The sequence below is a fragment of the Callorhinus ursinus genome, unplaced genomic scaffold (assembly GCF_003265705.2).
Source record: "Callorhinus ursinus isolate GAN/ISIS: 27379988/994484 unplaced genomic scaffold, GSC_fseal_2.0 scaffold112, whole genome shotgun sequence".
In the NCBI taxonomy this organism is placed as follows: Eukaryota; Metazoa; Chordata; class Mammalia; order Carnivora; family Otariidae; genus Callorhinus; species Callorhinus ursinus.
In genome coordinates, this window is record NW_027397174.1 from 776,974 (window position 1) to 804,801 (window position 27,828).

The window sequence follows — 27,828 nt, forward strand, 5'->3', positions numbered from 1 at the left end:
TCTCTGATTTTATTATTCATATCAGAAATAAACTCACCCATGTGTTAAACTAACAAAAATGTAAAATTGTTTTAATGATTTAAATGGAAGTGTTTCTAAGGAGTAGTTTAAGATTGTGGCTCTATTTATGTCATTTGGAACTTCAGCCATCTGTTGAGGTTACACACAATGCATTCTAATAATTCAATTAAATAACAAAAGATCATGATACTTTCCATGTGATTTAAGATTGCAGTGGTTATGCCATGGGAATAAAGAAAATTAAGTGAAAATATAAAGAACTTTAAAATACACGGTGAGAAGTTAGTTTGGACTGACTAGATACAGAAAATTGGACTGACTAGATACAGAAAATACAGCATTCTTTTCATAAGAGTTGGATAGAGGAAACAGTATTTTCCATATTCTTTTTTCCAAAAACCTTTATAATATGATAAGTGAAAAGAGAGCTTTTTCTACTAAAAAAGCATCCTAACTCTTCTGTTTAGCCACACTTGCATAGGTATTTTCAATTTCTTTGTCTTCAGGACATGTATGGGTAAATTCTTCACGGGCATAGGCATTGTGAAGATAGCGCCAGACTCCTGAGAATTCTGCTGGAATGTCAAAGTCACGGTATTTCTTGGCTGCAACCTAGGGTTTTGGGAAAAAACAGTTGGTAGTAAAAGGCATCAGTGACATGCCTAGTGTGTAGAAACATATCTCAAAAGTCAAGATCATTAAGGATATGTTATCTACACAAAAAATAAACTTTAAAAATCTTGGACTTACTACTTTAATGTTTTGTTTACAAATGTAGACAAAGCTATATGTGTGTACTCACATTTATATTTATGCTGTATTTAATTATTAATATGTTTAGAAGGAAGCACAAGAAAAAGAGCACATATTTCTCCACTAGACTAAGACCTTGCTTAGGGTCCCAACTGTCTTATTTCTTTATGTATTCTGTGTGTCTGGCATAGGATCTGAGACAGAATAAGTTCTGTTCAATAAGAATTTATTAAATAAATGATTAAATCATCATAAAATTATTAGTAGCTCACATTATTTATCATTTACTATGATTCAGACACTGTTCTAAGCATTTTACGTGCATTAGTTTAATTTTCTCAACAATTCCATGAAATGGTTAATATTACCCTTGTTTTATAGATAAGACAGTGGAAAACACCTTCTGATTTTGGAAGAAGCAAGAAGTTTTTATGGTTCCCAGGGAAGATCATTATGGATTTTTCCTCTGGGGAGAAAAAGGAGATATACACTATGCATAATGATGATGACAAAGCCATCATATAACAATCTGACACTAAATAGTCACTGTGTTTCATGCTGGCAATTCCCAAACCCCTCCTAGACCATTCAGCGTACCCTACAAAGACTTACTTTAATAATGTTCAGTTTGGGTAACAAGCTGCAGTCAGCCAGTGTCAGCTGATCCCCGTCCAAGAACAATCTTCTGGAAACTGTGAGTTCCTCGGCACTGTCTGGATCAATTTCATCCAGAAGTGGGGTGTTTAGGTAGTCATCCAGACGTTTAAATTCTCTGAGCAGAGATTTTTCAAAATCTGATGCAAAGAAAACATAAGGTTGCTAATGTTTTGTCTTCATGACTGAATACATTCTCAGTAGGCTTTTTACCCATTTAGACATCTCTTATCTATACACATTGCTTACACTGGCCCTTCAAAATCTAAATAGTTAACTAGAACTCTCAACTACCCACTGATAAGACAGGGTCAGATGTTTATTCAAATGGTGAGTAAAAACAGTTTTGGACTTTTCTTGAGGAGGTGCATTGGGAGGAGAGTCAAAGAAAGAAAAAGTCACATATGTTATTACTAAACACAAAAGAGTCAGAAATAGAATCAGAGACTAATAGCTCTCATGACTCAGAAGATAGTAGACCTATTCAAGAATGTTTGTGGGAGATGGTAGATGCAATAGTTTTAGAAACCTTAAAGGTACACAGGACTGGGAAACTGAGCTAAGTTAGTAATTGCTCTATTGAATTTTGGGTTCTAAATTTAATAAAACTTCATGCAAAGGAATTTCAAAGGAGAGAAGAGAGAATCAGAGGAAGAGTGTATTCCCCAACATATACTGCATATTCAGGAAAATCCTACTTTAGCTGAGTGAGACTGTGAGAATCAGCAAATTTGTGGAGAAACAGAAATTTAAACAAAGGTATCTTACTCTTATTTGCTTCTTTTTGCGTATTCTTAATGTATGCAGAAAACTTGGCAAAGAGATTACAGCCCACATCAAAGGACTCCTTGTTCTTGGGACTCAGGTGAGGATACCTTAAAAAGAAACATCCCTCTATGATTATTCACACATAACATGTCAGAGACCAAGTGTCCTAGCTTGTGCTCTACTGAGAATGGAGGTTTTGGAAAATTGTGCTGGAAATGGAAAGTCCTGGAATCTCTAATTGGAAACATGTATTTTTCCCAATATCAGAATACTTAAGTTTCTAAAGTTCACTGGGAAATTAATTGTGGAGAATTCAAAGCTCATTAACTTGTGGAAAGAATGTTTTAAATGGTAGTTATGTCCCCTCCGTACTTGCTCCTCAAAGCCTGTTTGGCAGGAGATATGTTGGTAATACATTTTCAAAGGTAAGTCGTAGGAAAAACATGGTTTTAAATTATTGTAACTTACATAAAAATGAAGGAGTAAAGAAGATAGAAAGGATGGCCTCTCCTTAATAATACAAAGTTCATTTAACATAATAAAAATAAAATGATGTAGTAATATAATTCACCACACTGAGAAATTAAATACCATATGATCATGAATAGATGCAGAAAAAGAGTTCAATGAAAATCAATTCCTATTCATAAAAAAAAAACCCACTAGCAACTAGAAATGGTCAGGACAAACACTTAGTTATCTTCCTTGATTCCTCTCTTCTCTCCATCCCCGTATTTGATCCATTAGCGATTCTAGCTCTAGCTTACCTTTCAAAATTTACCCAGGGGAGGTGGGTGGGGCATGGGCTAGATGGGTAATGGGCATTGAGGTGGGCAATGGGTGAGCACTGGGTGTTGTATGTAAGTGATGAATCACTGAATTCTACTCCTGAAACCAATATTGCCCTGTATGTTCACTGACTAGAATTTAAATAAAAATTTGACAAGAAAACAAACAAATCCCAAAATGTATCCAGAATCTATCTACTTCTCACCACCTCCACTGCCCCCTGCCTGGTCCAAAGCTTATACTATTGCAACAGCTTCTAGACTATTCTCTCCACTCCCCTGCTTGTCCCCCACACTCCTAGACTATTTTCTACCTGCTGCCAGAGCAATCATGTTAAAACGTAAATCGTATCATATCTCTTCCCTACTTACTACCCTGCAATGTTTCCATCTCAATCAGACTCAGACCCCAAGTCCTCTCAGTAGTCTATGAGGACTGATGTGATCTGACCCTATCTTACCACCCTGCTCTCATTTCCTTCTACTCTTCCCCACTCACTTCACTTGGAACTTACCTCCTTGGTGTTTTTCAAATAGGCCTGACAAGCTTCCACCCCCAGGCTTTTTCACTTTGCCCTTAAATGGACTGATTTCCCTCATATATGCACATGACCTGCTTCCCCTCTTCTTTCAGATCTTTTTATAATCCCTTCCTAAATGAGGCCTTCCTCTGCCCACTGCAACCTTTCCCCTGTCCTTAACACTTGCTACTTCCCTCCCTTGTTTTACTTGTTCTTAGTTTTTAGCATCATCTAAAGTAGTTTGTTTTGCTTTTTAATCTTGCTTATTTATTGTCTTCCCCAACTAGAATGTAAGGTCTACAGGACAGAGTGTTTTTGCTTGGTTTAATCACTGATGTGTCCCAAGTGCCTAGAATAGTATCTGACACTAAGTATTGAGTAAATATTTGTTGAAGATTAAACTATCATTAATTTCCTTAACTTGATAAAATGTATCCATCAAAAACTTAACAGCAAGCACCATATTAAATGGTGAAATGTTAGAACTATTTCCCTTAAAATTAGTACAGGATAAGAATAATCATTATCACTACTACTTTTCAACATTTTGCTGAATGCGCTAACAAGTGAGACAAAAAACATTCAAAATGGTGACTTTAGAACCATTTACATTAAATTTAGGAACAAGATAGATGCCTACAATTGCTTTTATAGTAGATATTGTTTTTGAGGTTCTAGCAAGTTGAGAACATAAAGCACTAGTATAATTATTGGAAGAGAAGCAACAATATAATTGTATACCTAGAAAACCCAAGAAAGTATAGGAACAATTACTAGAATTGAGATATTTTGGTAAGGTGGCTAATACAAGTCAAACATTAAAAAAATAAGTTTTCCATGCTAGCAATAACCAGATAGAAATGGGTATTAGTAGCATATTCCATTTAACATAATAGAAAAGGTAGAGAACCAATATGAAAAAAACAAAACAAGACAAAATCTTATCAAAGAACTAAGACTGGCACTTAGGTTGATAACCTAATATAAATCAGTGGATGAATGGGTAAAGGAGATGTGGTGGAATATACAATGGAATATTATTCATCCATAAAAAAGAAGGAAATCCAGCCATTTGTGACATGAATGGACCTTGAGGACATTACTCTGGGATAAGTCAGACAGAGAAAGACAAATACTGTATGATCTCACTTATATGTGGAATCTAAAAAGCAAAACTCATCAAAAAAGAGTAAAATGTTAGTTACTGGAGTTACCTTGGTGAGGGGTTGGGGAGATAATTGTTTAAATGTTAAAAACTTGCAACTAATAGATAAATAAGCACAGCATGGTGATTATAGTCAACAAGACTATATTATAAACTTCAAAGTTGCTAAGAGAGAAAGTCTTAATTGTTCTCACCGCAAAAAAGAAATAATAATTATGTAATGTGGTAGAGATGTTAGCTAACGCTACGGTGGTTATCATATTGCAATATGTAAATATCAAATCAACATGTTGTACACCTTGAACTTACACAATGTTGTATGACAATTATATCTCAATAAAAATAATAAGATGGTACCCAAACAAATACACAAATCATGTTCTCTGATGGGAATCATTTGTATCATAAAAATGAAATTTCTTCAAATAGTAATATAAATTCAGTGCAATTTCAATTAAAAGCCTGATCTTTTTTTTTTAAAGATTTTTTATTTATTTATTTGAGAGAGAGAATGCGCTAGAGAGAGAGAGCATGGGGGGGGGAGGGTCAGAGGGAGAAGCAGACTCCCTGCTGAGCAGGGAACCCGACGTGGGACTCGATCCCGGGACTCCAGGATCATGACCTGAGCCGAAGGCAGTCGCCCAACCAACTGAGCCACCCAGGCACCCAAGCCTAATCTTTTTTTAAAAAATTGTGATAAAATTCACATAACATAAAACCACTTAAGCTATTTAAAAATGTACAATTCAGTGGCTTTATTTTTTTATTTTTTATTTTTTTTAAATATTTTATTTATTTATTTGACAGAGACAGAGTGAGAGACAGAACACAAGCAGGGGGAGTGGGAGAGGGAGAAGCAGGCTTCCCGCTGAGCAGGGAGCCCCATGCGATGCGGGGCTCAATCCCAGGACCCTGGGATCATGACCCGATCTGAAGGCAGACGCTTAACGACTGAACCACCCAGGTGCCCCAATTCAGTGGCCTTAATACAGCCACAATATTGTGCAACAATGACTCCTATGTAGTTCCCATTAAGCAGTTACTCCCCATTCATTCCTCCTCTCAGCCCCTGGAACCACTAATATTTGTGTCTATGAATTTGCTTATTCTAGACATTTTATTTTTTTTAAGATTTATTTATTTATTTATTAGAGAGAGAGAGAGAGAGAGAGAGAGAGAGAGAGAGAGAGAGAGAGAGAGCATGAGCAGGGGGAGTAGCAGGCAGAGAGGGAGAAGCAGGGTTTCTGCTGAGGAAGGAGCCCGATGTGGGACTCGATCCCAGGACCCTGGGATCATGACCTGAGCCGAAGGCAGATGCTTAACCAACTGAGCCACCCAGGCACCCCTCTGGACATTTTATATAAATGGAATCATACAATATGTGGCCTGTTGTGTTTGGCTTCTTTCACTTAGTATGATGGTCAAGTTTCATTCATATTCTAGTACGTATTCCTACTTCATTCTTTTTTTAATTTTTAAAAAGATTTTTACTTATTTATTTGACAGAGAGAGACACAGCGAGAGAGGGAACACAAAGAGGGGGAGTGGGAGAGGGAGAAGCAGGCTTCCCGCTGAGCAGGCAGCCCGATGCGATGAGGGGCTCAATCCCAGGACCCTGGGATCATGACCTGGGCAGATGCTTAACGACTAAGCCACCCAGGCACCCCCAAAAAGAACATCTTTTGAAAAGACAGAAGTATGGAGAAAATGCCATGTGAAGATGGAGGATTGGAGTTATAGATCTACAAATCAAGGAACACCAATGACTGCTGAAAAACCACTAGAACCTAGGAAAAGGCAAGGAAGGATCTTTTTCTTAAACGTTTCAGAGGGGGCATGGCCCTGCTGATACTCTGACTTCATACTCTAGCCTTCAGAACTGTAAGACAAATTTCTGTTCTAAGCCACCCAATTTATGGCACTTTGTTATGGCAGCCCTAAGAAACTAAAATAAATGTCCATTTTTTAGGTCTTCTTTAAATTATTTCAGCAATGGTTTGTGGTTTTTAGCAGAGAAGCTTCCTCCTCCTTCCTTAAGTTTATTGCAAAGTATTTTCTTATTTTTGATACTGTTGAAAATGGAATTGTTTTCTTAATTTACATTTGTATTATTCATTGATAGTATAAAAGAATACAAATGATTTCTGTATGTTGACTGTCGTATCCTTCAGTTGCACTGAATTCATTTATGAGTTCTAGTAATATTTTAGTGGATTTTAAAGGATTTTCTATATGAAAGATCATGCCATCTGCAAATAGAAATAGTTTTACTTCTTCTTTATCATTTTGAATACTTTTTATTTATTTTCCTTTCATAACTGCTCTGGTTAGAACTTCCAGTACAGGGCACCTGGGTGGCTCAGATGGTTGGGCGTCTGCCTTTGGCTCAGGTCATGATCCTAGGGTCCTGGGATCGAGTCCTGCATCGGGCTCCCTATTCCTTGGGAGCCTGCTTCTCCCTCTGCCTCTCTCTCTCTCTCTCTGTCTGTCATGAATAAATAAATAAAATCTTAAAAAAAAAAGAACTTCCAAGACAGTGTTGAACAGAAGTGTCAGAAATGGTATCTTTGTGTTGTTCCTGATCCTAGAAGAAACATTTTCAATCCTTCACCATTAAGTGTGATGTTATCTGTGGGTTTTTAATAGATGCCATTTATCAGGTTGAGGAAAATTCTTTCTATTCCTAGTTTGTTGAGTATTATCATGAAATGATGTTGGATTTTGTAAAAATATTTTTGCATCAAGATGAGTATGTGCTTCCCTCCTTTACTGCTGCTCTTTATTTCTTCACATGACTTTGAGTTACTGTCTAGTGGCCTCTCATTTATGCCTGAAGGACTCCCTATAGCAACAAAATTCCTCAGGTTTTGTTCATGTGGAATGTCTTAACTTCTCTTTCATTTTTGAACGATAGTTTTGCCCAATATGGAATTCTTGGTTGACTTTTATTCCTTCAGCACTTTATTTTATTTTTTAAAGATTTATTTATTTATTTTAGAGAGTGAGAGTGAGAGAGCAAGAGCAAGAGAGAGAGAGAGAGAAAGAGAAGGCAGTGGGGAGGGGCAGAGGGAAAGAGAGTTTTAAGCAGACTCCACACTGAGTGTGGAGCCTGACCTGGGGCGCGATCTCACAACCCTGAGATCAGGACCTGAGCCAAAACTAAGAGTCGGATGCTTAACTGACTCAGGCGCCCCGCCTTTCAGCACTTTACATATGTCATCTCTCTGCCTTCTGATGAAAAATCATCTGTTAATCTTATTGAGGATCCCTTCCACATGATGAGTCATTTTTCTCTTGCTGCTTTCAAGATTCTATCTTTGGTTTTGGCTTTAGATAATTTGATTATAATGTATCCTGGTGTTGATCTCTTTGTGTTTATTTCACTTAGAATTCATTGACCTCCTTGGATGTATAGACAAATGTATTCCATTAAATTTGGGAAGTTTTCAGCTATTACTCCTTCAAACATTCTTCTGCCTCTTGATCCCTATTCTCTCTCTTTCTGGGACACTCCCATTATGTGTATCATGGTACATTAGATTCTGCTCATTTTATTCCTTTTCCTCAAACTGGATGTTCAGTTTTGCACATTATTTCTTTTATCTGTTCAAATCTGCTGTTGAAACCCTCTAGTGAATTGTTCATTTTAGTTATTGTACTTTTCAACTCCAGAATTTGTTTGGTTCGTTTTAATAATTTCTATCTTTTTATTGATATTCTTTCTATGTTGAGGTTGCTCTCTATAGTTTCCTTTAGTTCTTTGTCCATGATTTTCTTTAGCTTTCTAAACAGATTTTACACAGTTGATGTAAAGTATTTGTCTATTAAATCAAGTATCTGGGTTTTCTCAGGGTCAGTTTCTATTAATCTCTTTTTTCCTGTGAATGGGCCATATTTTCTTGTTTCTTACCATGAATTTTATTTTTTTCTTGAAAACTGGACACTTGAACATTATAATGTAGAAACTCTGAAAATCAGATTCTCCCATTCCCCAGGATTTGTTACTGCTGCTTATTGTAGGTATCATTTATTTGTTTAGTGAATTTTCTGAAGTGATTTTGTAAAGTCTGTGTTCTTTGTTGTGTGGGGCCACTGAAATCTTTGTCCCATTATCTTTGGTTAGTTATTGATTTAACAGACATTTCATTAAACTCCTGGGACCAAAATAAACAAACCAAGAAAGAAAACATCTCCCAGTGTTTGCAGTCTTGCTCTGAGTTGGGGCATTCCTTCAATGCTTATGTATGCAGTTTACAGTTTAGCCTTCAATTTCTGCTTGCATGGTGTCTGAAGTTCAATCAGAAGTAAGAGTTTAGGATCTTCTCAGGTCTTTTCTGAGCATAGGTCTAGACCTGGACATGTGCATGGACTTCTAGAGTCCCTAGAATACATGAAAGCATTTTGAAGCCCTTATTTCCCCAAGTATCCTCCAAACATCCCAGCCTGTTTCTTCCCAGACTTTTCAGTTTGTCTATTGCTTTCCTCAAGTGCTATCCCTTGCCCCATGTAGCAATGGCTAATACAACTGCCTTTAAATGCCTTCCATGAATGCCACCAGGGAAGCTGCCTCAGCCCTGGGGAAGCTCTAAAGTAGGTGAAAAAAACACAAACCCTCGATCCAGTCCATCAGGGTGCCACCAGGCCAAACCACATAACCATAGTTATTTGAGAATAAAGCCATATCATGTCCTCCGCTACCAGCAACCTGCACCTACAATGTGGACTGCTATCTTTAAGGCTGCTAAAGACTGAGGAGTAGAGGATGGTAGTAAGATAACCTAAAATGCCACAAGCCTCTCTTACTAAAATTCAGCTTTTTTTCTTCATTAATATTCCCTTGGCTTTTGTAAATTTTGGGTTATATTCCAGAGTTCTGGAAAAGTTGATTCTGACATTTTTTCCCCAAGCTATTCATTGCTTTTATGGAGGGATGGAGTTTTGGAGTTCCTTACTCCACCATTTTCATTGATGTAGGTATCAAAAATTTAGATAAAGTTTATATGAAAGGGCTTCCATATCTAGCAATATGGCAGACAAAATAACCACTCTGGAGGGCTTTGTAAAAAGAAAGTACATTTTAGCATTGTTTGTAATGCCAAAACTTAGAAACAGTCTTTCAGTTGTTTCTCTAACAATGGTAACTGTTATGAACAGGTGATTGTTGCCTGCTATCCTCTCCTTTTTATTGTTATCCTTTTAAAAATGGCAGTTTTTACTCCAGTTATCCAATTCCTGCTCCACCATGGTATACTGAGTCAAGGAGTGGGTGGAGAAAACTTGCTTTTATTTTTTTTAATTGCCCAATGATTAGTATCTAATGGAGATGTTGCATATCACCCAAAGATCCTGAACTTTGAGCTGGATGCGGTAACTGTATGGAACTTGGAAGCTGTCTCTCTTGGGAGTAGGTGTGTTCCATGTAAGAAGCATGCACACATTTATTAGATGGTCAGAGGGGCAGACTACTGCTGATAACCCAGTTCTGTACCTCTCTCTTTCTTTTTCTTCCTTCTTTTCTTCTTTTTTTCTTTCTTTCTTTGACTAAAACTTGTTTTATTAGGGGTGGCAATATACCTGGATAAGAACTACATTTCCCAGATCCCCTTTGTACTTAGATGTGAACATGGGAATTACTTTTGGATAATGAAATATAATGCAAATTGTTGAGTGTGGCTTCTGTGAAAACTTCTTAAATCTGGCTTGCACCTTTTGTTCTTTGCCCTTTTCCTTCTTCCTGTGTAGGAGTTAGACTGTTGCCTGGAATTCCAGCAGACATATTGTCACCATGAATTAACTTTGAGACTGGAAGCCTCACCTGAAGCACAGCAGAGAAGAAAGATTAGAAAGAGCCTGGGTCCTTGGTGCATTTTTGGAGCTGTCATTCCATCCCTACAATGACTCATTCTTGACTTCTTATTATGTGAGAAAAATAAAACCAATATTTATTTAAGCCAGTACTTTTTTTTTGTCTCTAGTTATAAGAGTTGAATGCAATCCCTGATATATAAGCCAATAGAAAATCAGAAGGATTTGACAAGATGATTCACAGAACAAAAACAAATGATCAACCAACATGTGTAAAGATGCTCAGATTCACCTATTATTCAGGGAAATGCAATTTAAAGTATCATGAGATATCACTATACCTATCACACCAGCAAGATTTAAAGAGTGATAACACCTAAATCCCCATCACCTATTTCAACCATTCCCCCACCCCCTTCCTTCTCATAATCATCAGTTTATTCTTTATAGTTAGGAGTCTTTTTCTTGGCTGCCTCTCTTTCTCTTTTTTCCCTTTTGCTTATTTGGTTTTTTTCTTAAATTCCACATGAGTGAAATCATATGGCATTTGTTTTTCTCTGACTTATTTCGCCTAGCATAATACTCTCTAGCTCCATGCATTTTGTTGCAAATGGCAATATTTCATTCTTTTTATGACTGAGTAATATTCCATACTATATATATATATATGTATATATATGTACATACATATACATATATCTATCTCACATCCTCTTTATCCATTCATAAATTGATGGATTCTTGGGCTGTTTCCACTATTTGGCTCTTGTAGAAAACGCTGCTGTAAACATTAGGTGCATGTATCCCTTTGAATTAGTATTTTTGGAGTCTTTGGGTAAATACCCAGTAGGGCAATTGCTGGGTCGTAGGGTAGCTCTATTTTTAACTTTTTGAGGAACCTCCATACTGTTTTCCAGAGTGGCTGCACCAGTTTGCTTTCCCACCAACAGTGCAAGAGGGTTCCCCTTTCTCCCCATCCTCACCAACACCTGTTGTTTCCTGTGTTGTTAATTTAGCCATCCTGACAGGTGTGAGGTGATACCTCATTGTAGTTTTGATTTGCCTGTCCCTGACGCTGAGTGATGTTGAGCATCTTTTCCTGTGTCTGTTGGCCGTCTGGGTGTCTTCTTTGAAGAAATGTCCATTAATGTCTTCTGCCCATTTTTAAACTGGATTATTTGTTTTTTGGGTGTTCAATTTTATAAGTTCTTTATATATTTTAGATACTAACCCTTTATCAGATATGTCATTTGCAAATATCTTGTCCCATTTTGTAGGTTGCCTTTTCGTTTTGTTGATCATTTCCTTTGCTGTGCAGAAGCTTTTTATTTTGAAGTCCCAGTGGTTTATTTTAGCTTTTGTTTCCCTTGCCTCAGGAGACATATCTAGAAAGAAGCTGCTATGACTGATGTCAAAGAGGTTACTGCCTGTGTTCTCCTATGATTTTAATGATTTCCTGTCTCATATTTAGGTCTTTCACCCATTTTTAGTTTATTTTTGTGTATGGTATAAGAAAGTGGTCCAGTTTCATTCTTCTGCATGTGGCTGCCAGTTTTCCCAACACCATTTGTTGAAGAGACTGTCTTTTTCCCACTGTATATTCTTTCCTGCTTTGTCAAAGATTAATTGACCATATAGTTGCGGGTTCATTTCTGGGTTTTCTATTCTGTTCTTTTGATCTATGTGTCTATTTTTTTGAATTTTCAAATTTCCTTTTTTAAGGTTTTTATTTAAATTCTAGTTAGCTAAGATACAGTGTAATATTGGTTTCAGGAATAGAATGCAGTGATTCATCACTTACATAGAACACCCAGTGCTCATCACAACAAAAGCCCTCCTTAATACCCATCATTTTGTGTCTGTACCATACTGTCTTGATCTCTACAGCTTTTTTTTTAAAGATTTTATTTATTTGATAGAGAGAGACACAGCGAGAGAGGGAACACAAGCAGGGGGAGTGGGAGAGGGAGGAGCAGGCTTCCCGCCGAGCAGGGAGCCCCATGTGGGCCTCGAACCCAGGACCCTGGGATCATGACCTGAGCCGAAGGCAGACGCTTAACGAATGAGCCACCCAGGCGCCCCTACAGCTTTGTAATATAACTTGAAATCTCAAATTGTGATGCTTCCAGAAACAGACATATAAATACAGAGTACAAACTGCTGGTTGCCAGAGGAGGGGGGGGTGGGATGGGTGAAAATGGATGAAGAGGAGTGGGAGATACAGGCTTCCAGTTATGGAAGGAGTAAGTCATGGGAATAAAAGGCACAGCATAAGGAGTATAAAAAATACTTTGGGGGCGCCTGGGTGGCTCAGTTGGTTAGCCATCCAACTCTTGGTTTTGGCTCAGGTCATGATCTCAGGGTCCTGGGATTGAGCCCCACGTTGGTTTCCACGCTCAGCAGGGAGTTGCTTGGGATTCTCTCTCTCTTGTCCCTCTGCCTCTCCCCCTGCTTGTGCTCTCTCTCTCTCTAAAATAAATAAATAAATCTTTTAAAAAATACTTTGAAATATTACGCCTAACGTTTTCATGTATTTGAAGTTGAAGGGGGAAGTTTATGCATAATAGACATTATATTTCCCAACCACAGAGCTTAGAAATCAGACTGAATCAAAGGCTATTTCAAAATTGAAGATCTTGTGAGGGCTCTACAATAAACCAAGTCTAATTTCTATCATTATAAATGCCCCCAAACTTCATTATGGCTGAAATTCCCTGCCTTTTCCAGGTTTCCAAATCTATCCTTTGCCCTTTCCTAATATATTACCTACATCTCATAAAGTTTTAATAACTTTACATATATTAAATAAGTAATTCTGTAGTAAAGTTTTATAATCATGTATAGAGTAATCATGGGGATCTTTGCAAGCGTTTCTAGAAAAATAGCGAAAGAGAAATCCAACAGTGAAAAAGAGTTAGATCTAGAAATAAGAATCCTCAATCTGCAATAAAATAGATTTTCTCCAAAACAGTAATACACAGAGAATGCTGTACCTTGGAGGAGCCAGTGTCTGCTCTAGAAACTCCTCAATTTTAATGAAGTCTGTTTTCAACTCCTTGTTATACACCAGGAAGGGAGGATTGGTACCTGGGGCTAAGTCCTTCAGCTCTTCAGGCTTTCTATGATTATTGAAAATAAGCAGAGTTAGGCTTCTAATTAAAGTATACATTATAGAAACATAAACATAATATTGTTGTCTACTGATTTCAATCTCCAGAATGAAACATATCCTGATTTCTCTTACCTGGTCATGTCAACAGTAGTCACATTGAATTTAACTCCTTTAAGCCAGAGGATCATAAAAAGGCGTTGGCAAAAGGGACAGTTTCCAATACTCTCCCCATCACTTCCAGCCTGTTAAGATAAAGGAAGGCCTCATTCATTCATTTGCTCAAGTATGTATTGAGAGCCTACTGGGAAATGAGCCAGTTGCTAGAGACAAAATTGGAAGCCCTTAATCTCATGGATCCTACCTCCTGTGGGCACACAGAGATAATGAATCAAATAATAAGTTTATTGTATTTAAAATGACAAGTATAATGAGTACATAGTAGTAATAGTTAATTTTATATATTATCAGAATTCATATAACCATTTCCTATTGATGGGCATTTCAGATATTCCAAAATTTTTGCTATGCTAAATGCTTCAGCAGCAAATATTTCTGGGCATATAATTTGTTCCACTTCTGATATTATATCTTTAGAATTAATATTAAAAATGAGAATGTTGAAAAAAGAGTAAGTGCGTTTTCCATTTCAATAGATCCTGCCAAATTTCCTTTCTGAAAGGCATTTTCCATATGTTTATTGCTGATTTGATTTCCTTATTTCATGAAGTTTGTTCATGACAACTTACATTTTCTCTATCAAAGTGATATTTTCCTTATTGATTTGAAAAATTTATTTGTATACTAAAGATACTAACACTTTTTGATACATATCACATGTACCTTAAAACATGGCTTATGTAAAAATTAAATTTTACATGAAATCTACTACTCAGTCTGGTTTTTCTGATCTCCTTACACTGCCATTATATACATCAAGATTACAAAACAAAAACAAAAAGCAAAAAACCAACCCCAACCCTTTCTTGTTTTGTTTTATTATAAAGATGTTCTTTTGTGTTTTCTTTTAGTACATTTATGCTTTCAGTTTTTGCATTTGTTTCATCTATTTGGGATTTATTTTGGCACCAGGAGTATATTGGGACTCTAGCTTATGTACTTAAATTTTTAAAAAGTGGTTAATAGTTGTTTTAACACCATTCAATTAAAGATCCATCTGTTGACCAGCATTACCCTGATGCCAAAACCAGACAAAGACTACGGAAGGAGGAAACTATAGGACAATATCCCTGATGAACACACATACAAAAGTTCTCAACAAAATACTAGCAAAAAGCATTCAACAATACATTAAGAGGATAGTTCACCATAATCAAGTGGGATTTACTCCAGGGATGCAAGGATGGTTTAAAATTCGTAAATCAATCAATGTGATACAGGATATTAACAAAAGAAAGGATAAAAACCATATGACTATCTCAATACATCAGAAAAACCTTTTGACAAAATACAACATCCATTCATGATAAAAACTCTTAACAAAGTTGGTTTGGAGGGAACATATCTCAACATAATAAAGGCCATATATGAAAAACCCACAGCTAACATCATAATCAATGGTTAAAAGTGAAAGCTTTTCCTCTAAGATCAGGAATAAAACAAGGATGTCCACTCTCTTTTATTCAACTGGAAGTCCGAGCTTCAGCAATCAGGCAAGAAAAAGAAATAAAAGGCATCCAAATTGATAAAGAAGTAAAACTGTTACTATTTGCAGATAACATAATACTCTATGTGGAAAACTCTAAAGACTCCACCAAAAAACTATTAGAACTAATAAATGAATTCAGCAAAGGTGCAGGATACAAAATTAATATACAGAAATTTCTATACATCAATAATGTAGTAGCAGAAAGAAAAATTAAGAAAACAATCCCATTTACAATTGCATAAAAAAATAACATAGTTGGGATGCTTGGATGGCTCAGTCAGTTGAGTGTCCAACTTTTTTTAAAGATTTTATTTATTTTGACAGAGAGAGAGAGTAAGAGAGGCAGGCAGAAGGAGAGGGAGAGGCAGGCTTCCCACTGAGCAGGGAGCCTGATGCGGGTCTCGATCCCAGGACCCTGGGATCATGACCTGAGCCAAAGGCAGATGCTCAACCGTCTGAGTCACCCAGGCGCCCCGAGTGTCCAACTTTTGATCTCAGCTCAGGTCTTGATCTCAGGGTCATGAGTTCAAGCCCCATGGTGGGCTCCATGCTGGGTGTGGAGGCTTCTTAAAAAAACAAAACAAAAACAAACCTGGGAATAAACTTAACCAAGGAGGCGAATGACCTGTACTCTGAAAACTATACAACACTGATGAAAGAAATTGATGATGACACAAACAAATGGAGAGATATTCCATGCTCATGGATTGGAAGAATTAATACTGTTAAAATTTGTTAAAATGTCCATAGTATGCAAAGCAGTATACAGATTCAATGCAATCTCTATCAAATGCTAATGGCATTTTTCACAGAACTGGAACAAATAATTGTAAAGTTTGTATGGAGTCACAGAAGACCCTGAATAGCCAAAGCAATCTTGAGAAAGAACAGAGCCACAGGTATCATGCTCCTATTTCAAACTATACTATAAGACTATACTAATCAAAACAGTATGGTCCTGGCACAAGAATAGACACATAGATCGATGGAACAAGATAGCCCAGAAATAAACCCATGCTTATATGGTCAGTTAATCTATGACAAAGGAGACAAGAATAGCCAATGAGGAAAAGGCAGTCTTTCCAATAAATGGTGCTGGGAAAACTGGACAGCTAAAAAATGCAAAGGAATGAAACTGGACCACTTCTTTTATACACCATACACAAAAATAAACTCAAAATGGATTAAAGGTCTAAATGTAGGACCTAAAACCATAAAATTCCTAAAGGAAAACATAGGCAGTAATCTCTTGGACATCAGCTCTAGCAACATATTTATGGCTATGTCTCCTGAGGCAACAGAAACAAGCAAAAATAAGCTATTGGGACTACACCAAAATGAAAAAAGCTTTTGCACAGCAAAATAAACCTTTAATGAAATAAAAAGGCAACCTCCTGAATGAGAAAAGATATTTGCAAATAATATATCTCCTTGGGGGGGGGTAATATCCGAAATATGTTAAGAACTTGTACAACTGAGGTGCCTGAGTGGCTCAGTTGGTTAAGCATTTGCCTTCAGCTCAGGTCATGATCCCGGAGTCTGGGGATTGAGCCCCATGTTGGGCTCCCTGCTCAGCGGGGAGCCTGCTTCTCCCTCTGCCCCTCACCCTGTTCATGAGCACTCTCCTGCTCCTTCTCCTTGCTCACTCTCTCTCTCAAATAAATAAATAAAATCTAAAAAAAAAGAACTTATACAACTGAACACCAAAAAATTCCGAATAATCTGATTAAAAATGAAGACTCGAATAGACATTTCTCCAAAGAAAATATCCAGATGACCAAAATATACATGAAAAATGCTCAACATCGCTCATCATCAGGGAAATGCAAATCAAACCCACAATGATATATCCTTTCACACAAGTCATAATGGCTAGTATCAAAAAGATAAGAAATAACAAGTGTTGGAGAAAAGGGCACCCTCATGCATCTTCAATGGGAATGTAAATTAGTCCAAACACTGTGGAAAACAGCATGGAGGTTCCTCAAAATGTTAGAAATAGAAATACCATATGATCTAGTAATTCCACTACTGGTATTTACCCAAAGAAAATTAAAACACTAATTTGAAAAGACATATGCACCCCTATGTTTATTGAAGCACTATTTACAATAACCAAAATATGAAAGCAACCCAAGTGTCTATCAATAGATGAAGGGAATATTACTCAGGCATAAAAAAGGAATGAGAGCTTGTCATTTGTGACAACATAGATGGACCTAGAAGGTATTATGGTAAGTGAAATAAGTCAAAGAAAGACAAATACCATATGGTTTCACTTATATGTGGAATCTAAAACACAAAACAGGAAGCAAGCGAAACAAACAAAAACCCCAAACAAAGCCAATCTCTAAATACAGAGAACAAACTACTGGTTGCCAGAGGGGAGATAGGAGGGGGTGGGCAAAATAGACAAAGAGAATTAAGAGGTACAAACTTCCCAGTTATAAAATAAGTAAGTCATGGAGATGAAAAGTCCAGCATAGGGAATATACTCAATAATATTGTAATAATGTTGTTTGGTGACAGAAAACAACACACTTTTCTGCTTTGAACCCTTTTTTTTAATTTTATTTTTTTTAAGATTTTATTTATTTATTTGACAGAGAGAGACACAGTGAGAGGGAACAAAAGCAGGGGGAGTGGGAGAAAGGGAAGCCCGTCCCCCAACAAGCAGGGAGCCCGATGTGGGGCTTGATCCCAGCACCCTGGGATCATGACCTGAGCTGAAGGCGGACACTTAACGACTGAGTCGCCCAGGTGCCCCCCTGCTTTGAACTTTTATGTGTGCTTGAGTTTATCTGTGGCCCCTCTACTCTTCACTCATCCATTCACTCTCCCAATAAATACTTACTGAACAAATAATGTATTTAGAATCGACCAGATATTACATATACATATATAATATATACTATATATAACAGATATTTAAAAAAATAGTCTCCCAGTTAACTTACTTTTAAACTGAGATAAATTCTTTGAAGGAAGGATGGATGTGCATGTTATGAGAGCATGTAACAGAGAAACACAATCTATATGGGGTCTGTTAGGGAAGGCCTTTCTGAGGAAGTGGCAATTGGACTCAGTTCAAAGAATAAGAATTAACTAGGTGAATAGGCACAAAGAAGGCATTCTAAACAGCAAATAGCATATCCAAAAGCCTTGAAACATGCTTCAGCATGGCATTATAAGGAACTGAAAGAAGGTCAGTATGAGGGAGTGAAGGAGAGAAAAGAAAAATGCAATAAATTGAGCTACATGAAAGCTAAAATCTGCTTTTCATAAGAACTGTTAAGAAAATGAAAAATGTTTGTATCCAAAATATAAAAATATATGAATAAAGAACTCTTACTACTCAATGACAAACTACCCAACTTAAAAATGGGCAAGAGATTTAAACAATGTATGAAAGAGATACAGATGGTAAATAAAGACATGAAAAGATGCTCAATATCACTAGTCAACAGGGAAATGAAAATTAAAAGCATAAGATACCACTATGAACACATTGGAAAAGCTGAAATTTAAGAGACTGACCATACCAACTATCGCCAGGAATGTGGAGCAACTGGAACTGATACACTATGGTTGGGAGTGTAAAATGGTACAAGTGGTTTATAAAGAGTTTGTCAAACCCAGGATTCTGGGATCATGACCTGAGCCGAAGGCAGCCGCTTAACCAACTGAGCCACCCAGGCGCCTTATTTTATGTAAATTATACATCAATAAAGTGCATTAAAATACAAAAGTTCAAAAAGTAGAATAATCCCCCCTATAATATCATGCAGGCATTGCAGAAGTTGCAGTGACAAGGTTAGGATATGACCATGGAAGAAGAACAAGATCAGTGAAAGAGAAGAAGTCAAGGATCTGAGAGGCCAGAGTACTGGAAAGGTCATCTGTGTAAATATTAAAGTCACCAAGAATTATGATAGGAATAGTGTTGGAGAGAGTGACAATGATTCAGAAGTTAAAAATCCTCAAGAACTAGGGGAGAGTGACCCGGTGTTTGGAAGACTACTATAACAAGGAAGGGTAGTGGGTGGTTTAGTCTGATTTTATGAGACTCAACCTAGATATTTCTTTGTATGGGGGAAGTAGAATGGTCTGGACACAGGAATGAGGAGCAAGGATACCTAAAGGATACATACCTTGTTTCCAGGCTCAGTGGTGAGAAGAATGAGGAAGAAAAGGTAGCCACTTCTTGAGAAGACTATGGCGGATGTGTCTTGTGGAAATCCAGGGTTTAGACACTTCAATCTCAACATGCCCCAAACTGGATTCTTTCATTTTTCTTTACTCCACTCACTGACCTACTCTTTCTATGGGGCTCCTAATCCTGTCAACGACACTACTATCTGCCATGGACTGAATTGTATTCTCCCAGAATCATATTTTGAAACCCTAACCTTCAATGTATTAGTATTTGGAGACAAAACCTTTGGGAAGTAATTAGGTTTATATGAGGTCATGAGGATGGGGCCCTAATGATGGGATTAAGGCCCTTATAAGAAGAGACCAGGAAGCTTTCTCTCTCCTCTCCTCCTCTTCTCTCTGCCCACCATGCAAGGACACTGAGAAAGCAATCATCTATAAACGAGGAAGAGAGGTCTTACCAGAACCTGACCATGCTGGCACCTTGATCTTGAACATCCAACCTGTAGAACTTTGAGAAGATAAATATCTGTTGTTTAAGCCACCAAGTCTCTGGGATTTTGTTATGGCAGCCTCGGCAGACAAGATACTATCTACTGAGTTGCCCAAATTAGAAACTTGAGGATAATCCTTCTGCTTTGCTCCCAAATTGAATTCAACACTAATTCTTGTCAGTTTTACTTATAAATATCTCCAAATAAGTTTAGTTCTTTCATTTGCCATGGCTTTTACATCATTCATTCATTCAATATTTATTTGATGTTTACCCTCTGTCCCACACTGTTAGTTGCTAGCTACCCAAGTCCAAGCCATCAGCATATCTCATCTGTTGGATGGATTTATTTGTTTGTTTGTTTGTTTGTTTATGCTTTTGCCTCAGTCTGTAGAAGAAAGTAAAGGGTACTTTTTACCTTACAGCTGCTCTGATCTGTCATTTCTAACAATATTAAGGTCCCAGAAGCCGTAGGCAAAATCCTAATTTTTTGGGCAAATTTTTCTTTCCCTGGCAATGGGCACAACAGAGGAAATGATGGTTACTGTTGTTCTTTTGTGATGTCAGGGAGTGAAAAGCTATGGGAAGAGGCACCCAACCTTGGCAGTTGTGTTTCTTTTGTAACGGAAGTCAAACTAAGGATCCAATCAGAACTGGGGCTAGTAAGTAGAAACATAATTATGGGTGGGAGACAGGAAGAAGAATGGAGTCTGATTATAGATACAGCAGGAAGGGTGGATCGCTTTTGGCAAAAGGAAAGGCAAAACACTGAGATGTGGAGGAAATGCAGTCAAGTTTTACAGGAAAACTGAGGTTTTTTTCCCCCTGTTTATAATATGCTGATTTAAAGTGCCATCACAGAAAATTTTAGGATGTAAATTCTCTAGCCTGACTGATGAATTACCACCTCTTAAGTATATATAGCTGTCAAGGACAGGATGTGGTCATTCACAAAAACGACTTTTTCTCTTTATGTTTGTGATCTAAGTTTGTAAATATGAAAAATAATAATGGTCATAATATCTGACATTTATTGAGCGTTTACTATGTTAACAACTATAGTGTTTTACGTATTTGTTTTAATTAATCCTCACGGTGAAGATGATCCCATGAAATAGGTTCTGTTAACCCTCTTGTTTTACAGGTGAGGAAATTGAGGCTCATCCTCTATGTACTTGTTCAAGTACATTCAGTTAGACAAGAGCTATGATCTATATACTCTTCTCATGTAGCAGGTCCAGGACTGTCTACTCCACAACCTAAACTCTTAAACACTGTTTTCTCCCATCTAGTAGTTTTGTTGAATTTTAAAAAATTAATCAGTTTTTATGATAGTCTTCATGATAGTTCTAAGAGAGTTTGAAAAAGGTCTGAAAATTCAGAGAAAGGTATAATCTCTTTTTTCTTTTCCACATAGATAAAGTGTTTTTGTTGTTGTTGTTGTTATGGTTAGGGTATGTCCCTTGTATTTTGCCATTCAGAAACCCCTCCAGAGAATAAAATCCCAGACTTCTGCTGGGGTTAGGGTTAAGGTTAGGGGTTAAGAATTAGGGGTTAGGTTAGGGCTTGGGTATGTGCCTGGTATTTTGCCATTCAGAGACGTCTTCAGAAGGTTAGGGTTAGTTTTAGGGTTAGGGATTACAGTTAGGTGTTATGGGTTATGGATTAGGGTTAGGGTATGTGCCAGGTATCCTGCCATTCAGAGACCTTTCCTAAAAATAAAACCCCACACTTCTGCTGGGGTGAGAATAAACATGGCAACCCTCTATCAAGCTGAGGCAAGGAGGGTATTTGGGACTCTAAATACTCCTTTTTTTTTTTTTTGAATTTTGAGATTTTTTTCATTTGAAGGTAAATCTTAATGCTATTAAATTCACAAATATGCTGATTTAAATACCCAATTCTATTTATCTAGAACACACATTGCAAACATACAAATATCTATTCTCTCCACATGTCAGAGCCCATTCATTTCATGGTTTGGAAATGCAGAGAATAGATTCCCCTTAAACTGCAAGTCAGCAGGTGTTTCTTTACAGTTAACTTTAGCAAAATTCATACAAAATAGTAATTAACAATGATCTTCTTTACTTGTTAACTTACAAGGAAACACCTTCAAAACTGCATTTTGTTAGAGTTTCTGTACTAAAATGTAGAAAAACTGAACACAAATATTGAAAAGTTAAAAATTCCTTAATTTTTTATTCCTGGTACCACTACCACAATTTACAGGGCAACACACCTGATGTAATGAAAAGAAAAGACAAGGACAAAGCTACAACAGGTGAAAGACCTCGGGAATGTACATGTAACTGACACTACACTGCATTAATCAGTAGCTGCACTTTTTGCAAACTGTGCAAGAAGGGTTTCCTGTTTAAGCTGCAGTAACTTTTCTGACTATGGATCATTGTTCCTTCTGTGGCAGATTTTTACAGTTCCTCTAATGCATTTGGGAAGACTGTCTCAAAATAACCTGCAGCTTTCCTGACAACTCCTCGCTCTCTCTCCTGTTAAGAACTGTAACCCTTTTCTTCTGAATTTTTTTTAGAACCTTCTGCTACCATATCCACCACTTCCACCACCAGATCCATAAGCAGCACCATAGGGACTGCCTGAGCGTCTTCCACCAAAACTGCCCCCCTTCATGGGTCCATAATTTGATTGCTGTTGTCCACTATAATTTCCAAAATCATTATAGTTCCACCACCACCATAGTTACCACCTCCAAAGTTTCCTCCTTCATTGTAACCATCATAACCTCCACCACCACCTCCATATCCGCCTCCTTGGTTTCCACATCCTGGTCCACCGCCACTGTAGCCTCCTCTACTACTATATCCAGGACCACTACCAGAGTTGCCACCATCACCTCCAAATCCATTATATCCACCATCACCTCCTCCATAACTACCTCTGCTGCCGCCACATCCACCACCATAGCCTCCTCTTCCACCGAAGTTTCTACCATGGCCAACGTTACCACCACCTCCAAAGTTTCCTCCACGACCCATGAAGTTACCAGATCCACCTCCACGACCTCTTTGTGATCTAGCAGACTGTATTTCTTGTTTAGAAAGGGCTTTCTTCACTTCACAATTATGCGCATTAATAGTGTGGTGTTTCTGAACAACAAGTTTATCAACTGTATCATGATCATCAAAAGTTACAAAAGCAAATCCTCTCTTTTTTGCACTCTGCCTGTCTTCCATAACTTCTATTGTCTCAATCTTGCCATACTTTTCAAAGTAGTCTCTCAAATTCTATTCTTCTGTATCTTCTTTAATACCACCAACGAAAATTTTCTTCACTGTGAGATGGGCACCAGGCTTTACAGAATCCTCTCTAGAAAGAGCTGTCTTTGGTTCCACTACACGCCCATCAACCCTGTGTGGTCGGGCACACATTGCTGCATCCACCTCTTCAACACAAGAGGAAGTCACAAAACCAAAACCCCTGGAACGTTTTGTTTGGGGGGCTCTCATCACCACACAATCCGTAAGTGTACCCCATTGTTCAAAATGTTCTCTTAAACTATCATCTGTAGTTTCAAAGCTCAAACCACCAATAAACAGTTTTCTCAACTGCTCTGGTTCCTTTGCATCATGGCCCTCCATTATGAGACCGGACTCGCCTCTTCCAATTCGAGTTCAATTGGGACTCTAAATACTCTTTAAATAGATATTTAATTGATTTTTCTGTTTTTATCTCTACTTTCACACCCATTTTCAGAAATACTACCAGTTCTTCTTCTTCTTCTTTCTTTCTTTCTTTTTTTTTTTTAGAGAGAGACAGAGAAAGAGAGAATGAGGGAGGGAGGGAAGGAAGGGAGAGGGACAGAGAGAATCTTAAGCAGGCTTCATGCCCACTGTGGAGCCCAACACGGGGCTCAATCTTACAACCCTGAGACCATGACCTGAGCCAAAATCAAGGGTCAGATGCTTAACCAACTGAGCCACCTAAGTGCCCCACTACTACCAATTCTTAAATGTTTGGGGTCATCTCTAGGAAAACTAGGCTGCTTCTCAACTTTTCTTATCATGTGTTCAGTAAGCCAGATCAAGGGTTAGGGTTAGGGTTAGGGTATGTGTCTGGAATTTTGCCGTTTAAGAAATCACCAGAGAATATAACCCCAGACTTCTGGGCTTAGGCTTAGTGTTATGGTTAGGGTATGTGCCTGGTATTTTGTAGTTCAGAGACATCTCCAGAGTGTTAGGGTTACATTTAGGGTCAATTTTAAGGATTAGGTTTAGGGATTAGTGGTTAAGGGTTAGGGTATGTGCCTGGTATTTTCTAGATCAGAGACATCACCAGAGGACAAAATCCCAGACTTTTGCTGGGGTAAGTATGAGGGTTGGGGTTAGAGTTAGGTTTAGGGTTTGTTTTAAGGTTAGGGTATGTAACTGGTATTTTCAGTTCAGAGAGGTCTTCAGAGGGTTAGGGTGTGCCGTTAAGGGTTAGGGTTAGGGTTATCTTTAGGGTTTTGGTGAGGGTTAGCATTGGGTCAGGGTTAGTGTTAGGTTTAGGGTTAAAGTTGGGGGTAGGGTTTAGGGTTTAGCAGTCAGGGTTTAGGGTATGTGCCTGATATGCTGCAGCTCAAAGATTTCTCCTGAGAATAAACTCCATGCTCTCTGGGATGAGAATAAACATGGCAGCCATCTACCCAGTTGAGGCAAGCAAGGTATTTGGGACTCTAAATACCTTTTAATTAGATATTCAGTTGATTTTTCTGTTTTTATCTCTACCTTCACACCCATTTTCAGTAATACTATCGATTCTTGAATGTTTGGGGTGTTCTGCAGGATAATTAGGCTGTTTCTCAATTTTTCATATCATCTGCTCAATAAGTCACTTTCTCAGACCACAGTTTAGGGTTAGGGTAGGGTTAGTGTAAGTGCCTGGTATTTTCGAGTTCAGAGACCTCTCCAGAGGGTTAGGGTTAGTGGTTATGGGTTTGGGGCTAGGGGTTAAGGTTTAAGGTATGAGATAAAATGGCTTTGACACACTCAGAATTTTGGCCCAAATGTTAAGTTCTATAACTTTATGTAAAAATCTTTATTTTAAAGTGTTTGGTAGAGAACACAGAATCTATTTAATGAGCAACAAACCAATAAAAGATAAAGTCTGCATTTAGAGAAAATAAAAGGTATGTTAGAAAATCCTTTGTTCTTCGTTCATGGTTAAAAATCTTGCCCAAGTCATTCAGAGCTGAAAGGCAATGTTTTCACTGATTACATTAAAACACCTAGGCGGTATGATATAAATTCTTTTGTTTCGGTATGATACAAATTCTTAATTGTGACAGGAAAGTGCTTAATCTCTTTTAGGTATCCTATTGGTGATATGGGGAAGAAGTTGTGGTAGGGTTTTTAAGCCACAGCCAGAGGTAGCTGGGGAAATCACAAACTCCTTTAATCTTTAGAAAGAAACTGCACGATCTATAATGAGACACCATTGATAAAGAGCAGTGCTTTTTAAACTTACTCATTAATATTTTTCACGCCTCTTAATCCTTATGCCCCATGTCCATATTTTCTCTGAAACTTCTAGAGATCTATGGAACACATCTTAAAGCAAAGCAAAACAAATTCCTGGACCAGATGATACTCAAGGTTCAGAAAATCTATAATTTGTATCAATGTCATTAGAAAAGCTTACATCTAAAGGATTCCATCTGATGAAATTCTCGAAAAATTTACTAAAATGTTTGCCAAAGTGAAAAGGTAATTAAGTTTAAGGAGCTTGCCTCTAAAACTATATGTCTATTGAATAAGATTAGACATAACTATTTTAAAGAATTGGAATCCTAACCTTGCCATTCACTAGCTATGTGACCCTGGACAAAGTTACTTAGATAGTCTTTGCTCTACTTTCTGTATCCATAATATAGGGTTGATAATAAACCACTTAACACAATGCCTGCCATATAGTAAGTATTCAATAAATGATTAGTTATTTTAACCTGAAAGTTATTATTTAATTCAACACTTGTTCCTCCAATGTGTGATTCACTAACTTGTCCTGTCCAGATTACTACCCAAATATGGGAATTCTATGAAGATGAACACATAGATAAATGCCAGCAACTAGTTAGGGGAGTTTGATTGGGTTGAATGAGTAGTTTAGACTAAAGGAACACTTTAGTTGCCCTATGAAGAGACATTACATCTGGTTTGAAATTGGTAGATGTAAAAATCCAGTTAGGAAGTTAAGGCTTATTAATATCGTGTCTGAGCAGTCACATGTTTTGCTAAAATCCAGAGATAAGAGAAGTAGCTCTTATGCCCCATAGTCCAACACTTATTTGGATTATTTTGCTATGCAGGAATTCAAGGATCACTCTCCTATAATTTTGAAAGGGCAGATTGATTATGTCCTTTGTGTATAAATTTGACCAGTTTATGAGTGTAAAAGTATTACTTTGGCTAACAGATATTTAAACTAACATTTTGTAAACATACTTTATTTCATGTCCTTGTAAGTCATCAATAGACATATAGTTTTAGAGGCAAGTTCCTTAAACTTAATTACCTTCACTTACTTACCTAAAGATGAGGACAATATTACTATAATGACAAGTACTACTACCATTACTCCTACTCATGATATTACTTCTACTAGGACTAAATGAGGTAATATATGTAAATATGTGTAATATATGTGAAGTGTTTAGAAAAGGGCCAAACATGATATGAGAGTTTGCTATGATTATTATCATCCTGGATACTTCCAATAGTCAAGGAAAATACAGAAGAAAAAATAGTTAATATAAGCAAAGTTATAGGAAAGTTATAGGAAACTCTAATTTCTACTTGGAATAATCTATACAAAATTATTATTTTTCTTGATGAGTTAATTTGGAAACACATGTTCCTTTCTCCTGACTTAGGGGTTTTCCAAAGGGCTTTTCTGAAAAGTTAAGGCATTACAAAAAAACCCCAAGGCAGACCATAAAGAGGAAACATACCATTCTAAAATGCCTCCTCCTCACACAGACTCCTCACACAGACTCCTGGCTGTTTTCTCCCATAGTGTCCATGTGACTCCACTGTGAGCTTCATCTATTGCGGGAGAATTTTAGAAAGCTCTATCTGGGCTATGTGTGGGATTGGGGTTTTCAGGCCATTCTTGGCCTTCTCCTCTCCCCATTTAGGACTTCCAAAATCTCTCATAAAACAAGATTGCAAGAGCTAGAAAGCCCTTAAGGATCATTTTGTCAGGCTCCTTCATTATACAGATGAAGAAACAAAGGTCCAGAGGGAAGGAGAGATTTGTTCAAAGTTACACAGAAAGCCGCCAAGAATATAATTTAGTTGTTCTGACTACCAACCTGTCTAGTGCCATTTCCACAATATCTCTTTGCCTTTTTCAAATAACATGTTTTCCTATTGTCGTCTAAGAACAGCCAGGCATACATCGAGTACTCAGAGGAGGAATATAATTACAAAATTATTTCTTATCTCTAGCCCAAATATTGACTTCTTTTTAGAATCTAAGGCACAGTGTCAAGAAATAATACATTCCATATGCCTTTATTATAGCTAGAAAACTTACCTTCACGAAAAGCTCAATTTCAGGATCTGTCATCTTTTTGTTTTTACTACCAGTAGTCAGCCCCCTGCCTCTTGCGGAGTTCACAGTACTCGTGGACTATTTTCTTCCAGTTTTATCCAAAGGCTCAGATAAAGTTGGTGCTTTAAGAGGAGAGTCCAGCTTGTAGTAGACTGAGTCAGAGCTGGCGCCAGTCTCTTCTCAAGAGGTGGGGTGCAGAGAATTCTAGATGCTTGAGAGCAGCTCTTGAATTCGTTTTCCTTCTTCCTCTTGACTTAACATTTGAATCAAGGAGGAGCTGAAGGGGTGTGTGTAAACTGGCTGGCTATGAAGGTGGGGGTGTTCCCAGAAAGACTTCAATGCCATGAGTCAGCAT

The 27,828-nt window shown here is 37.5% G+C and overlaps 1 protein-coding gene and 1 pseudogene across 1 annotated transcript; both read right to left on the reverse strand.

Moving 5' to 3' along the window:
• Positions 1-336: 336 nt before the first annotated feature.
• On the reverse strand, positions 337-27,828 carry CLIC2 (chloride intracellular channel 2). Its single transcript, XM_025862878.2, has 6 exons — positions 27,456-27,828; positions 13,720-13,829; positions 13,469-13,594; positions 2,197-2,303; positions 1,387-1,568; positions 337-633 (listed from the first exon to the last, which is right to left on the reverse strand). Exons 1-6 carry the CDS (start codon positions 27,486-27,488, stop codon positions 472-474), a joined length of 720 nt encoding a protein of 239 aa, XP_025718663.1. The 5' UTR covers positions 27,489-27,828; the 3' UTR covers positions 337-471.
• Positions 22,278-23,550, reverse strand: LOC112816395 (heterogeneous nuclear ribonucleoprotein A3 pseudogene; annotated as a pseudogene).